This window comes from Giraffa tippelskirchi, chromosome 1 (genome assembly GCF_054371585.1).
Source record: "Giraffa tippelskirchi isolate mGirTip1 chromosome 1, T2T-mGirTip1v1.2.pri, whole genome shotgun sequence".
NCBI lineage: Eukaryota > Metazoa > Chordata > Mammalia > Artiodactyla > Giraffidae > Giraffa > Giraffa tippelskirchi.
The window spans coordinates 17,076,523-17,092,900 of record NC_137275.1 but is presented as its reverse complement, the minus strand read 5'-3'; the positions used below and the strand labels follow the sequence as shown (position 1 = coordinate 17,092,900).

Here is a 16,378-nt window from a genome sequence, read left to right as displayed (position 1 = left end):
CTGTAGGAATGAGATTTGCAGGGTAATAAACTTTATTTCAGCTTCCATTCATCATTTACCAGAAATACTTTCATTGTCTTTTTATATTTGTAAACGAATAGCCCATAGCCCTTCATAGTCAGAAGCCCTCATTTCACAACTGTTAAAAGGTGGTCTCAAGCAAGGTGACATGGCCAAAATTACTCACCTAGCAAGAACAGCTGAGAACTATTTTAATCTTAAATGTTAGCATAAGTTTACAGACTCAGTTCATTCAACACATATTTACATAGTAAGTGCCAGCCACTGTGCAAGGTCTTCTGGCAGCCTCTAGGGAGTCAAAAGTGAAGCCAGTAGTATTTCCTCTTCTCACAAAGCTTATGAACTACCACAGAGTGTTGGGGCACATCACCTTTATTGCCAAGTGGACTTTGAGGCAGTTTGCGGAAAGTGCAGTGGTTTTATTTTTTAAGGAAATCAGAGGCTGATTTTCTTTAGGATCAAGTGTTTTGCCTTTTGTCATTGCTAGTTAGAGTAGGGGTGGAATTAGTATAGTCAGCCCTCATATCTGTGGGTTGTGAGTCCACGGATTCAACCAACTGTGGATCAAGATATTTGAAAAAAAAATCCCAGAAAGTCCCAACAAGGAAAACTTGAATTTGTGGCATACTCACAATTGTGTTTGGGCTTCTGTGGTGGCTCAGTTGGTAAAGGATTTGCCTGCAGTGCAAGAGACCCAGGTTTGATCCCTGAGTAGGGAAGATTCCCTGGAAAATGAAATGGGAACCCACTCCAGTGTTCTTGCCTGGTAAGTCCCATGGACAGAGGAGCCTGGTGGGCTACAGTCCAAAGGGTCGCAAAGAGTCGGATACAACTGAGTAACTAAGCACACACACAATTGTTTACATTGTACTTACAACTGTTTACACTTTATTAGGTTTTATAATTAATCTAGATATGATAGATGACGCTGTGAAAGTGCTGTACTCAATATGCCAGCAAATATGGAAAACTGGGCAGTGACCACAGGACTGGAAAAGGTCAGTTTTCATTCCAATCCCAAAGAAAGGCAATGCCAAAGAAGGCTCAAACTACCACACAATTGCACTCATCTCACACACTAGTAAAGTAATGCTTAAAATTCTCCAAGCCAGGCTTCAGCAATACGTGAACCGTGAACTTCCAGATGTTCAAGCTGGTTTTAGAAAAGGCAGAGGAACCAGAGATCAAATTGCCAACATCTGCTGGATCATCGAAAAAGCAAGAGAGTTCCAGAAAAACATCTATTTCTGCTTTATTGACTATGCCAAAGCCTTTAACTGTGTGGATCACAATAAACTGTGGAAAATTCTGAAAGAGATGGGCATACCAGACCACCTGACCTGCCTCTTGAGAAACCTGTATGCAGGTCAGGAAACAACAGTTAGAACAGGACATGGAACAACAGACTGGTTCCAGATAGGAAAAGGAGTACGTCAAGGCTGTATATTGTCACCCTGCTTATTTAACTTATATGCAGAGTACATCATGAGAAACGCTGGGATGGAGGAAGCACAAGCTGGAATCAAAATTGCCGGGAGAAATATCAATAACCTCAGATATGCAGATGACACCACCCATATGGCAGAAAGTGAAGAACTAAAGAGCCTCTTGATGAAAGTGAAAGAGGAGAGTGAAAAAGTTGGCTTAAAGTTCAACATTCAGAAAACTAAGATCATGACATCTCGTCCCATCACTTCATGGCAGATATATGGGGAAACAGTGGAAACAGTGTCAGACTTTATTTTTCTGGGCTCCAAAATCACTGCTGATGGTGACTGCAGCCATGAAATTAAAAGACGCTTACTCCTTGGAAGGAAAGTTATGACCAACCTAGATAGCATATTAAAAAGCAGAGACATTACTTTGCCAACAAAGGTCCTTCTAGTCAAGGCTATGGTTTTTCCAGTGGTCTGTATGGATGTGAGAGTTGGACTATAAAGAAAGCTGAGTGCTGAAGAATTGATGTTTTTGAACTGTGGTGTTGGAGAAGACTCTTGAGAGTCCCTTGGACTGCAAGGAGATCCAACCAGTCCATCCTAAAGGAGATCAGTCCTGGGTGTTCATTGGAAGGACTGATGTTGAAGCTGAAACTCCAATACTTTGGCCATGTGATTCGAAGAGCTGACTCATTGGAAAAGACCCTGATGCTGGGAAAGATTGAGGGCAGGAGGAGAAGGGGATGACAGAGGATGAGATGGCTGGATGGCATCATCGACTCGATGGACATGGGTTTGGGTGGACTCCGAGAGTTGGTAATGGACAGGGAGGCCTGGCGTGCTGCGGCTCATGGGGTTGGTCACAAAGAGTCGGACACGACTGAGTGACTGAACTGAACTGATACTGATTATATGTAAATACTATATATAAATACTATACCTTCTCTGATTTTTGTATCTTAGAAGGTCCTGGAACTAATCCCCACCCCCCACCCCCACCAGGTACGTTGTGGTGAGTGTACTTGAAACTCCCGACTCCTAATGTGGTACTCTTTCTGCAACCTGGTGATATGCTTTATGGAGCCACTTCCATTAGTCACCATCTCCACAACCACTCACACCATGCTTCCAACACTCTGGGTTATTGCCAGTGAAAAAAAGAGTAACAGAGCAAAGAAATAAAAGTGATGTGTTCCGTTGTTCCAGATGTTGAAAACCTGCTGGCCCATCAGACTAACAGCAGGCTCCCTGATGTTTGCAGATGTCCTGCCTGGTGGTTTACTAGTCAACAGCTATTTGTTTAAGCTGCTCTGAGGCCAACTGACTCTCAGGATTACAGTGGCATCACGACATTTGCTTTATTTGTCATTTTTGGTATAATGTCACATTTAATTTTGTAATTGTTTGATAAGAGATTTATAGTTAGTAAACAAAAGCTTATTATTCCTTTATGAATATTGATAATGCTACCCAAGGCTGACATTTTATTTGGTAAGCTACTTAATGAGGAATTGGATTTGATAGTATGAATAATAATAATAATAGCTTACTATTTCACTGACTGACCTGAGTCCTTGGCATTAAATATTTCCAGTTTTTGGTGTTTTTTTTTTTTTTTATGTTTCCAGTTTTTATGGGTAAAGAAATAGTTGGAAGGGGTGATGAAATTTGCCACAGCTTTGGTGCTAATGAGGGCTAAGTTGGGTTGGAGATTTCCTAAACATTTAGAATCTCCCTAGATACTTTCATTGGAGAAGGCAATGGCACCCCACTCCAGTACTCTTGCCTGGAAAATACTGTGGACGGCGAAGCCTGGTAGGCTGCAGTCCGTGGGGTCGCTAAGAGTCAGACATGACTGAGCGACTTCACTTCCACTTTTCCCTTTCATGCACTGGAGAAGGAAATGGCAACCCACTCCAGTGTTCTTGTCTGGAGAATCCCAGGGACGGCGGAGCCCAGTGGGCTGCCGTCTATGGGATCGCATAGAGTCGGACACGACTGAAGCGACTTAGCAGTAGCAGCAGCAGATACTTTCATTCTTAGGATCAACTTCTGGCCCAACATCCTGCTCAGTGCCCCTTCTGCTTGTATTCACCCACTGTGAAGATTCTCTTCCTTCTCACGCATTTCAGCTGCTTTCCCCAGTTCCCCCCTCTGTGAACCACTCTCCCATAGCATTTATGTGCGTAGCACTCTTTAATGAAGATTGCTCCTTGGGGTGGGTATAGGAAAGGGGAGGGCATAGGAGTGGAGACTGTTCCTTACAGCAGATCGAACAACTTCAAGACTGAACATGAGGACTTCGCTGGTGCCAGAGTGGATAAGAGTCTGCCTGCCCGTGCAGGTGACACGGGTTCAATCCCTGGTCCGGGAAGATCCTGCAAGCCACGTAGCAACTAGGTCAGTGCCCCACAACTACTGAGCCTGCACTCTAGAGTCTGTGTGCTGCAGCTACTGAAGCTGGCATGGCTAGAGCCTGTGCTTTGCAACAAGAAAAGCCACTGCAATGAGAAGCCTGTGCACAGTAATGAAGTGTAGTTTCCACTTGCTGCAACTAGAGAAAGCCCGAGCAAAGCAATGAAGGCTCGGTGCAGCCAAAAATAAATGAATAAATACTATATAGATGATTTTTTAAAAAGACTGAGTTACGAGACAGCTCTTTTCTTAAAATTCCTTAGCTATTCTATCCTTGGAGGTTCTACAGTAACCACCTTTGCGTAACAGCCCCGGCATACACACACAGTTCCTGTCCATGCACTCAGAAGTCAGTTTGTGTTTTAAATAACTTTGTTAAAAATCACGCCACCAGAGCAGATAGTTTTAATCATAATTTACCTAGTAGTAAAACAGCATTGAAAATATCTATTTGACCTGCTTCATTAGGACTGTCTCTCTTTTTAAAAAGTATTGTTTTTCTGTACAGTATATCCTTGTAGTTTATTATTACAGTTTATCCTTGTAGTTTATTATTTTATACATCTTAATTCCCTACCCCAGTAATGCCCCTCCCACTTCACTCTCCCCATTGGTAACCACTAGTTTGTTCTCTGTATCTGTAAGTCTGTTTCTGTTTTGTTAGTTTTGTGGTTTTTTTAAGAGTCCATAAGTAATTGATAAGATATAGTATTTGTATTTTTTTAACTTATTTCATGCTGGTTTTAGAAAAGGCACAGGAATCAGAGATCAAATTGCCAACATCTACTGGATCATCGAGAAAGCAAGAGAGTTCCAGAAAAACATCTATTTCTGCTTTATTGACTATGCCACAAGCCTTTGACTGTGTGGATCACAATAAACTGTGGAAAACTCTTCAAGAGATGGGAATACCAGACCACCTGACCTGCCTCTTGAGAAACCTGTATGCAGGTCAGGAAACAACAGTTAGAACTGGACATGGAACAACAGACTGGTTCCAAATAGGAAAAGGAGTACGTCAAGGCTGTATATTGTCACCCTGGTTATTTAACTTATATGCAGAGTAAATCATGAGAAACGCTGGGCTGGAGGAAGCACAAGCTGGAATCAAGATTGCCGGGAGAAATATCAATAACCTCAGATATGCAGATGACACCACCCTTATGGCAGAAAGTGAAGAAGAACTAAAGAGCCTCTTGATGAAAGTCAAAGAGGAGAGTGAAAAATGTTAAAGCTCAACATTCAGAAAACTAAGATCGTGGCAAATAGCCCAGTCACTTCATGGCAAATAGATGAGGAAGCAGTGAGAGACTTTCTTTTTTTGGGCTCCAAAATTACTTCAGATGGTGATTGCAGCCATGAATTAAAAGACGCTTACTCCTTGAAAGGAAAGTTATGGCCAGCCTAGACAGCATATTAAAAAGCAGAGACAATGTCAACAAAGGTCCGTCTAGTCAAGGCTATGGTTTTTCCAGTAGTCATGTATGGATGTGAGAGTTGGACTAAAAGGAAGCTGAGCTCCAAAGAATTGATGCTTTTAAACTGTGGTGTTGGAGAAGACTCTTGAGAGTCCCTTGGACTGCAAGGAGATCCAACCAGTCCATCCTAAAGATCAGTCCTGGGTGTTCATTGGAAGGACTGATGTTGAAGCTGAAACTCCAATATTTGGGCCACCTGATGCGAAGAGCTGACTCATTGGAAAAGACCCTGATCCTGGGAAAGATTGAGGGCAGGAGAAGAAGGGGACAACAGAGGATGAGATGATTAGATGGCATCACCAACTCGATGGACATGGGTTTGGGTAGACTCCGGGAGTTAGTGATGGACAGGGAGGCCTAGCGTGCTGCGATTCATGGGGTCGCAACGAGTCGGACACGACTGAGTGACTGAACTGAACTGAACTGATGAACCCTCCAGGTCCATCCATGTTGTTGCAGATGGCAAAATTTATTCTTCTTTATGTCTGAGTAGCATTCCTGTGTGTGTGTGTGTGTATGCACCACATCTTTTTTATAATTTTATTCATTTATTTATTTTAGGCTGTGTGGGTCTTTGTTGCTGCATGGGCTTTTCTCTAGTTGTGGCGTACAGACTTCTCACTATGGTGACTTCTCTTGTTGCAGAGCATGGGCTCTAGGCACACAGACTTCACTAGCTGCAGTTCCCGGGTTCTAGAGCTCAGGTTCAATGGCTGTGGTGCACAGGCTTAGTTGCTTCACGGCATGTGGGATCCTCCCCTATCAGGGATCAAACCCGTGTCTCCTGCATGGGCAGGCGGACTTTTCACCACTGAGCCAACATCTTCTTTGTCCATTTATCTGTTGACGGACACTTAGCTTGCTTCCATATGCTGCTGGCCATTATAAATAATGCTGCTTTGAACATTGTGGTGGATGTATGTTTTTGAATTAGTATTTTTCTTTTTTAGAAATATACCCAGAAGTAGAGTTGTAGAATCATATGGGAGTTCTATTTTTAGTTCTTTCAGCAACCTCCATACTGGTTTCACAGTGCCTATACAAATTTGCTTTCCCACCCACAGTGTACAGTGTTCCCGTTTCTCCATATCATTGCCAACATTTGTTATTTGTTGGTCTTTTTGATGGTAGTCATTCTGACAGATGTGACGTGATATATCATTGTGGTTTTGATTTTCATTTCTATGATAATTAGTAATGTTGAGCACCTTTTCATGTGCCTATTGGCCATTTTTACGTCTTCTTTGGAAAAATGTGTATACAGGTCTTCTACTCATTTTTTGATTGAGTTGTTTGGTTTTTTTGATATTGAGTTTTATGAGCTGTTTATATATTTTGGATATTAATTCCTTATTAGTCATAACATTTGCAAATATTTTCTTTCATTCAGTAGGTTGTCTTTTTATTTTATTGATGGTTTTCATTGCTGTGCAAAAGCTTTTAAGTCTCCTTAGATCTCATTTGTTTAGTTTTTCTTTTATGTCCTTGTTTTAGGAGACTGAAGTAGGCTTGCTTCACTATAAACTTTCCTCTTAAAACTGCTTTTTCTATAGTATGAATCTTGACTGTACCACTCCATTGCCCCTCCTTGTCTCTTTGTGGATTTTTCCTTGTATCTTTAGTTGTAGAAGATCTTTTCTGGTAGATTCTATCACTCTTTCTCATCAGTAGTTGTTCTGATAATAGTTGTAAACTTGGTGTGCCCATGAGAGGAGGTGGGCTCAAGGATTGTGTACTCCACCATCGTGGCCAGGATTATCGCTTGAGGATCTAATAAAATAATGGAAGTTTGAGTGTTTAGAATAACTGTATGTATATTGTCATTCAGTTGCTAAGTCGCATCCCACTCTTTGCAACCACATAGCCTGCAGCACGCCAGGCTTCCCTGTCCTTCACCATCTTCTGGAGTTTGCTCCAACTCATGTCCATTGAGTTAGTGATGCCATCCAACCATCTCATCCTCTGTCATCCCCTTCTCCTCTTGCCTTCAGTCTTTCCCAGCATCAGGGTCTTTTCCAGTGAGTTGGCTCTTCACAGCAGGTGGCCAAAGTATTGAAGCTTCAGCTTTAGCATCAGTCCTTCCAGTGAATATTCAGGGTTGATTTACTCTAAAGGAATCCTAAGATTGACTGATTTGATCTCTTTTTATATGAATATATATATATTTATTTATATATATGTGTGTGTGTATCTGTATATCTACATATTTATATCTATCTATTGATACCTAGCAGGGCCCTGTAGGACTCCTGGGCACAGAGCCTTTCTGTGTCCCCCATTCATCTGATTACAGGAAATAGCCTTCATTCAGTGTCCCTGATCTTCACTGAGTTCCAACAGTCAGATTCAAGCAGTTGTTAATTAGGAAAAGGAGGGGATGCAAGACAAGGGAGAAACAGTCAAGAGAAACAGTAATGCAGCCTTGGGGCAAGGTCCTGGTTCCCCAGTAAGGGATACCCATGGCAATATCTTTGAACTGTTGTGGAGATACTGAAACCCCCGCCAGGTGGGAGAAGTTAATGGTTAATGAGGGTACGCTGCCCGCAAGCACACAGACCCCAGACCAGTTGGAACCTGAAGGTTGATGATGCTGACCCTACTTACCACCAACCAGTCGCAAGAATGTCCACAAGTTGATCACACTCTATAACTATAAAACTTCTCACTGTTCTCTCCAAGTTGGGACACACAATTTTGAGGGCATTAGCGTGCTGTGGCTTCCTTTGCCTGGCAAAGCAATAAAGCTATTCTTTTTTAACTTCACCCAGAAGTCTCAGAGATTTAATTCAGTGTTGGGGTACAGAGGTCAGATTCAGCTTCACTATCTATCTGTCTATCTAAAATGCCATGCCAATGTAAGATATTACTCCTATTGTAGATGCTTTGATTGCAATCAAATAAAAAAGAGACTATGTACCATTGTACATGGACAGAAGATCCTGGTAGGCTACAGTCCATGGGGTCACAGAGAGTCGGACATGACTGAGTGACTTCACTCACTCATGTACCATTGATCAGAATCTACATTAACACAAACACTGTATTTTCTGTTAGGCAGAGAAACAATAAATATTTGATTCTGTGGTAAATTTCTGATTTAGATAATATAGAAGTTTCTTTTTGTGTTTTTTGTTTAAATTAATCCTTTATGTTGATAGAGTTTAGCAGGAACTTTACTAACTAGGATGATGTCCAACAGTGCTTGCATATTCAAGATAAGTTAATAGTTTTTTTTTTTAAGTTATGGAAATGAGAGTTGGTACTCTGAGCAATAAATAGATGTATTGGCAAGCATGTGCTTTTTTCCCTTTTATTTTGCAAAGTGATTTTCTTTTTTCTTTAATTTTAGGAAACAGATATTGATGACAGATATGGAGACTTGGATTCCAGAACAGATTCTGATATTCCAGAAATTCCACCATCCCTAGATAGAACCCCTGAGATCCTCAAGAAAGCTCTGTCTGGTTTGTCTTCAAGGTACGATTGGTTGAAGGTCAATCTGAGGGGTGAACAAGATAAGCTGTGAGGTTATCCTGGACCATTTCTTACACTCGTATAAGAAATTTCATTTTTTGTGAGTTTTAGAGCTATGAGAGAAGACATTTACATTTTTCACCATATATGAGCACAGTGTTGGAGGCTTGATATACATCCTTTTGTTAATCTTTAAATTCTTAAGTTTCAGAAAACCAAGTCTGAGAGGTTAGCTGGTGAATGTTATAAAGCTAATAAGTTGTGGACCTGGCATTTCTGCCCCCTGTCTGCCAGGTTTCTGAAGCCAGTGACCCATTTATCACATCAAGCTGCCTTTTCTGATATTGGGACATCTAATAAAGAAAATACTGTATCCTCTATCCTCTGTTTTTCAAATGCCAGATGGAAATAGGTAATTTTTTTCCTTCTAGCGGAATTTAAAATCATTGTCCAAGACTCCACAACACTTTACCATTTTGTATTTCTGTTATACCTTTAAATGTCTAATAACAACCTAATTTTATATTGCCCTCCATTGTAATATGAATTATAAAATTTATAAAGGCAAAATAAGTGTAATCTGTTACCCAGATGAACATATAAAATCTTAAATATTGGTACAGAACACTCGTTCTTCAATTTCTTAGTACTATGACACACAGCAAGAGGTCTGGTTTCCACCATGCCCCGAGAGAGACACACATTATATTTTAACTGCTGCAAAAATGTTATGAAGCCGTTCTGGTCATAACTGTGTGTGAGGCACTCTGATTTCTCTTATTTTTCATAACTGTTCTAGGTTCTTGGACAAAAAAATGATGGATTACTAAATTGATTTTTACTACCCATGGGTCATAATTTGAAGTTTGAAAAATACTGTTTTAGTCGTATCTAGTAAATAAAATACGAGCTTTTCTGATTTTTAATTTCCTAGAGGATAGCCATATTAGAATAAACTGGTTCAAGGCAAAGTTTTCATGTTTTCTAGCCAACAGAAAAAAATTTTGCTGTCCCTTATTAAAAGTATGATTATTATTTTAATATTTCTTGTTCCCAGTTGTTTTCATGGCCTAGTTCACAGACGTACCCTTGCTTTAAAATCTCACCTGGTCTATCTCGGATTTGGATTTTTTTCTGTGTTGATGTTACATAAGAATAATGCTGGATTCCTGTGTGTCATTCATAACAAGATTTTTCTTAATATTTTTTTTTCCTGGCATAAAGCAACAATAGCAGGTAATAGTAGCTGGTATTTATTGACCATGTATATTTGCTAGGTGCTTCGCCAAGCACTTTACTTGTGTTGACTAATTTATTATCACATCAACCCTGTAACACAGGTATGGGTCTATTATACCTGTTGTATAAATGGAGAAACTGAAGCACAGATATGTGTCGTATCCAGGGTCATGTAGCCAGCAAGTGATAGAGCCACATTCTGAAGCAAAGCATTTCGCTCAATTTATGAAAGATTTCTCTTTTAAAAAATAAACAGCAGATAATAAATGACTACTTTGAATCTTCTCAAGAAACTTCTCTGTAAAAATTAAATGAATGTTTTAAAATCTATGTTTCACACATTTTAGCCTCTTTTTATTTAATACCCCAAATAGTCTGCCTTGCAAAGATTTAGAAGTTGTAGATGCAAAGGAGTAAAACTACTAATTGTGTAAGAAATGTACCTGGATTGCAGAAAAAAAACCCTGTAACCCTCCAACTGAGACATTATTGATGAAAATACTGTGATGATTATCTTTGAAACTTTTTTTTGCACTGTATGCACATGTGTGCCTGTGTGTGTAATGTAAAAGCAGCATTGTACTCCTTTCTGCCTTGCTATTTTCATTTTCATTCCATGGTATTAGCAACAACATCCTTAAATATATGTAAATACTTGAATGGCTGCGTGATATATTCCTTGTACAGCTATAGTTCAATTTACTTAGCTAAACAGGTGTTGTTAGACAGCCAATTTCTAAATTTTCACAATTAAAACCAATTCTGCATTAAATGCATGTTTTTATAGCTAACTTTTATTTAGCATTCATAATTATTTTCTTCAGATAAAATTTTTAAATTTTATTTATTTATTTTTAATTGAAGGATAATTGCTTTACAGAATTTTGTTGTTTTCTGCCAAATATCAACACGAATCAGCCATAGGCATATACATGTTGCCTCCCTCCTGAACCTCTCCCCCATCCCACCCCTCTAGGTTGTTTCAGAGCCCCTGTTTGAGTTCCCTGAGTCATACAGAAAATTCCCATTGCTGTCTATTTTACATATGGTAATGTACATTTCCATGTTACTCTCTCCATACATACCCTCTCCTTCTTCCCCCCACCCCATGTCCGTTAGTCTGTTCTCTATGTCTATTTCTCCATTGCTGCCCTGCAAATAAATTCATAGGTACCATCTTTCTAGATTCCATATATTTCTGTTAATACACAATATTTATCTTTCTCATTCTGACTTACTTCACTCTGTATAATAGGCTCTCGGTTCATCTGCCTCATTAGAACTGACTCAAAGGTGTTCCTTTTTATGGCTGAGTAGTACTCCATTGTATATATGCACCACAGATTCATCCATTTATCTGTCGATGAACATCTAGGTTGCTTCCATGTTCTGGCTATTGTAAATAGTGCTGCAATGAATATTGGGGTACATGTGTCTTTTTCAATTTTGGTTTCTTCAGGGTATATAACTAGTAGTGGGATTGCTGGGTCATATGGTGTTTTTTTTTTTTTCCTAGTTTTTTTAACGAATCTCCATACCATCTTCCATGGTGACTGTATCAATTTATATTCCCACCAACAGAAGGTTCCCTTTTCTCCATACCCTCTCCAGCATTTATTGTTTGTAGACTTTTTTATGATGGCCATTCTGACTGGTGTTAGTTGGTTGGTATCTCACTGTAGTTTTGATTTGCATTTCGCTAGATCTAGATGTTGAGCATCTTTTCATGTGTTTGTTAGCCATCTGTATGTCCTCTTTGGAGAAATGTCTATTTAGGTCTTTTTCCCACTTTTTGATTGGGTTGTTTGTTTTTTTGGTATTGAGTTGTATGAGCTGCTTGTATATTTGGGGGATTAATCCTTTGTCAGTTGTTTCATTTGCTGTCATTTTCTCCCATTCTGAGGGTTGTCTCTTTTCACCGTGTTTATAGTTTCCTTTGCTGTGCAGAAGCTTTTAAGTTTAATTAGGTCCCACTTGTTTACTTTTGCTTTTATTTCCCTTACTCTAGGAGGTGGGTCATAGACGATCTTGCTTTGATTTATGTCATCGAGTGTTCTGCCTATGTTTTCCTCTGAGAGTTTTATAGTTTCTGGTCTTCCATTTAGGTCTTTAATCCATTTTGAGTTTATCTTTGTGTGTGGCTTTAGAAGGTGTTCCAGTTTCATTCTTTTACATATAACTATCCAGTTTTCCCAGCACCATTTATTGAAGAGGCTGTCTTTGCCCCATTGTATACTCTTGCTTCCTTTGTAAAAATAAGGTACCCATAAGGTGCATGGGTTTATCTTTGGGCTCTCTATCTTGTTCCATTGGTCTATATTTCTGTTTTTGTGCCAGTACCATACTGTCTTGATGACTGTGGCTTTGTAGTATAGTCAGGAAGGTTAATTCCTACAGATCCATTCTTATTTCTCAAGGCTGCTTTGGCTATTTGGGGTATTTTGTGTTTCCATATGAATTGTGAAAATTTTTTTCTATTTCTGTGAAAAATACCATTGGTAATTTGATAGGGATCACACTGAATCTGTAGTTTGCATTTGGTAGTACAGTCATTTTCACAATGTTGCTTCTTCCTACCCAGGAACATGGAATGTTTCTCCATCTGTTTATGTCATCTTTGATTTCTTTCATCAGTGTCTTATAATTTTATACATACAGTTCTTTTGTCTCCTTAGATATGTTTGTTCCTAGATATTTTATTCTTTTTGTTGCAAAAGCGAATGGGATTGAGTCCTTAATTTTTCTTTCTGATTTTTCATTATTAATATATAGGAATGCAAGTGATTTCTGTGTATTGATTTTGTATCCTGAGACTTTGCTAAATTCACTGATTAGCTCTAGTAATTTTCTGATAGTATCTTTAGGGTTTTCTATGTATAGTATCATGTCATCTGCAAACTGTGAGGATTTTACTTCTTTTCTGATCCGGGTTCCTTTATTTATTTTTCTTCTCTGATTGCTGTACCTAGGACTTCCAAGGAGAAGGCAATGGCAACCCACTCCAGTACTCTTGCCTGGAAAATCCCATGGGCAGGGGAGCCTGGTGGGCTACAGTCCATGGGGTTGTGAAGAGTCGGACATGACTGAGCAACTTCATTTTCACTTTTCACTTTCATGCATTGGAGATGGAAATGGCAACCCACTCCAGTATTCTTGCCTAGAGAATCCCAGGGACAGAGGAGCCTGGTGGGCTGCCGTCTATGGGGTCGCACAGAGTCGGACACGACTGACGTGACTTAGCAGCAGCAGGACTTCCAAAACTATGTTGAGTAATAGTGGTGAGAGTGGGAACCCTTTTCTTATTCCTTATCTTAGAGGGAATGCTTTCAGTTTTTCACCATTGAAAATAATGTTTGCTGTGGCTTATCATATATGACCTTTACTATGCTGAAGTAGGTTCCTACTATGCCCATTTTTTGAAGAGTTTTTTTTTTTTAATCATAAATGGTTGCTGAATTTTATCAAAGGCTTTTTCTGCATCTATTGAGATTATCATATGGTCTTTATCTTTCAATTTGTTAGTATGATGTACAGCATTGATTGATTTGCATATATTAAAGAGTCCTTGAATCCCTGGAATAACCTGACTTGATCATGGTGTATAAGCTTTTAATGTGTTGTTGAATTCTGTTTGCTAGAATTTTGTTGAGGATTTTTGCATCTATATTCATCAGTGATCAGTCAGTTTAGTTCAGTCAGTCACTCAGTCCTGTCTGACTCCTTGTGACCCCATGGACTGCAGCACACCAGGCTTCCCTGTCCATCACCAACTCCCGGAGCTTGCTCAAACTCATGTTCATCAAGTCAGTGATGCCAATCATCAGTGATATTGGCCTGTAATTTTCTTTTTTTGTGTTGTTTTTGTCTGGTTTTGGTATCCGGGTGATGGTGGACTTGAAGAATGTGTTTGGAAGTGTTCCTTTCTCTGAAATTTTTTGAAAGAGTTCTGGAAGGATAGTCATTAGCTCTTCTCTAAATGTTTGACAGAATTCACCTGTGAAGCCATCTGGCCCTGGGCTTTTGTTTTTTGGGAGATTTTTGATCACAGTTTCGATTTCAGTGCTTATAATTGGGTTGTTCATAATTTCTATTTCTTCCTGGTTCAGTCTTGGAAGATTGAAGTTTTCTAAGAATCTGTCCATTTCTTTCAGGTTTTCCATTTAATTGCCGTATAGTTGCTCATAGTAGTCTCTTCTAATCCTTTGTATTTCTGCATTGTCTGTTGTAACCTCTTCTTTTCACTTGTAATTTTGTAGGTTTGATTCTTCTCCCTTTTTTTTCTTGATGAGTCTGGCTAAAAATTTGTCTGTTTATCTTCTCAAAGAACCAGCTTTTAGTTTTATTAATCTTTACTATTGTTTCTTTCATTTATTTCTGCTCTGATCTTTTTGATTTCTTTCCTTCTGCTAACTTTGGGATTTTTTTTTTGTTCTTTTTCCAGTTGTTTTAGGTGTAAAGTTAGGTTATCTATTTGATGTTTTTCTTGTTTCTTGAGGTAGGATTGTATTGCTATAGACTTCCCTCTTAGAACTGCTTTTGCTGCAAACTATACGTTTTGAGTTGTTGTGTTTTCATTGTCATTTGTTTCTAGGAATTTTTTAATTCCCCTTTTGATTTCTTCAGTAACCTGTTCATTAGAAACGTATTGTTTAATTTCCATGTGTTTGTATTTTTACAGTTTTTTTTTCTTATAATTGATATCTAGTCTCATAGCATTGTGGTCAGAAAAGAGGCTTGATATGATTTCAGTTTTCTTAAATTTACTGAGGTTTGATTTGTGACCCAAGGTGTGGTCTGTCCTGGAGAATGTTCCATGTGCACTTGAAAGGAAAGTGTATTCTTCTGCATTTGGATGGAATGCCCTGAGATATCAGTGAGATTCACCCGATCTAATGTGTCATTTTTAAGGCTTGTATTTCCTTATTAATCTTCTGTTTTGGTGATCTGCCCGCTGGTGTGAGTGGGGTGGTAAGATCTCCTACTAAGGCTTGTCTCTCCTTATTAGTTTTCTACTTTGGTGATCTGCCCGCTGGTGTGAGTGGGGTGGTAAAATCTCCCACTACTATTGTGTTACTGTTACTTGTCTTCCTCCTGGATCCATCCCTTGGTCATTATGTAGTGTCCTTCCATGTCTCTTGTAATAGTCTTTATTTTAAGGTTGATTTTGTCTGAAACAAGGATTGCTACTCCAGCTTTCTTTTGATTTCCATTTGCGTGGAATATCTTTTTCCAACATCTCACTTTCAGCCTATATGTGTCTTTAGGTCTGAAGTGGGTTTCTTATAGACAGCATATATATGGGTTTTTGTATCCATTCAGCCAGTCTGTGTCTTTTGGTTGGAGCATTTAATCCATTTACATTTAAAGTAATTATTGATATATATGTTCCTATTGCCATTTTCTTGATTGTTTGGGGTTTATTTTTGTAGATCTTTTTCTTCTCTTATATTTCCTGACTATGTAAGTCCCTTTAACATCGATTGTAAAGCTGATTTGTTGGTACTAAATTCTCTTAACTTTTGCTTGTCTGTAACGCCTGTGATGCTTTTGAACTGTGGTGTTGGAGAAGACTCTTGAGAGTCCCTTCGACTGCAAGGAGATCCAACCAGTCCATCCTAAAGGAGATCAGTCCTGGGTGTTCATTGGAAGGACTGATGTTGAAGCTGAAACTCCAATACTTTGGCCACCTGATGCGAAGAGCTGACTCACTGGAAAAGACCCTGATGTTGGGAAAGATTGAGGGCAGGAGGAGAAAGGGATGACAAGATGAGATGGTTGGATGGCATCACTGACTCAATGGACATGGGTTTTGGTGGACTCAGGGAGTTGGTGATGGACAGGGAGGCCTGGCATGCTGCGGTTCATGGTGTCGCAAAGAGTCGGACACGACTGAGCAACTGAACTGAACTGACTGAAAGCTTTTGATTTCTCCATCAATTTTAAATGAGATCCTTGCTGGGTAGTTCTGGCTATTTGGTACTCCCTAGGGTTAGGAATCTCTGGTAGTCTAGGGTCTTGGAGTCAGCACTCTGGCTCCATAGGCTCAGGGCCTGATCTCTGGCTGGAAATGGAGATTCCACAGGTGGTTTGTTATGACATTAAATGGGATTAAAACAAATACACCAAAACGAGAAACAAAAGGCACACCCCAGGCAAATGGCAATTACAAAATCAGGCACATAATAAATAATGGAATTTACGCACATACATATACACCCATAAGCAAAACCAAAACAGTCCAAAAAAAAACAAGTACAATAGATTGACCCAGTGAACAAAGGAAACCAAAAGTGATATCTACCAGTTAAGAACATA

The 16,378-nt window shown here is 39.3% G+C and overlaps 1 protein-coding gene across 2 annotated transcripts in view; it reads left to right on the top strand.

The window, feature by feature from the left end:
• Positions 1 to 16,378, top strand: part of CDS1 (CDP-diacylglycerol synthase 1) — a 92,188-nt gene that overhangs the window by 8,945 nt on the left and 66,865 nt on the right. For both annotated transcript variants that reach the window (XM_081582181.1, XM_081582172.1), the window contains exon 2: positions 8,700 to 8,827. In XM_081582181.1, the coding sequence (XP_081438307.1) occupies positions 8,700 to 8,827 (128 nt within the window). The remainder of the gene's footprint in view (positions 1 to 8,699; positions 8,828 to 16,378) is intronic.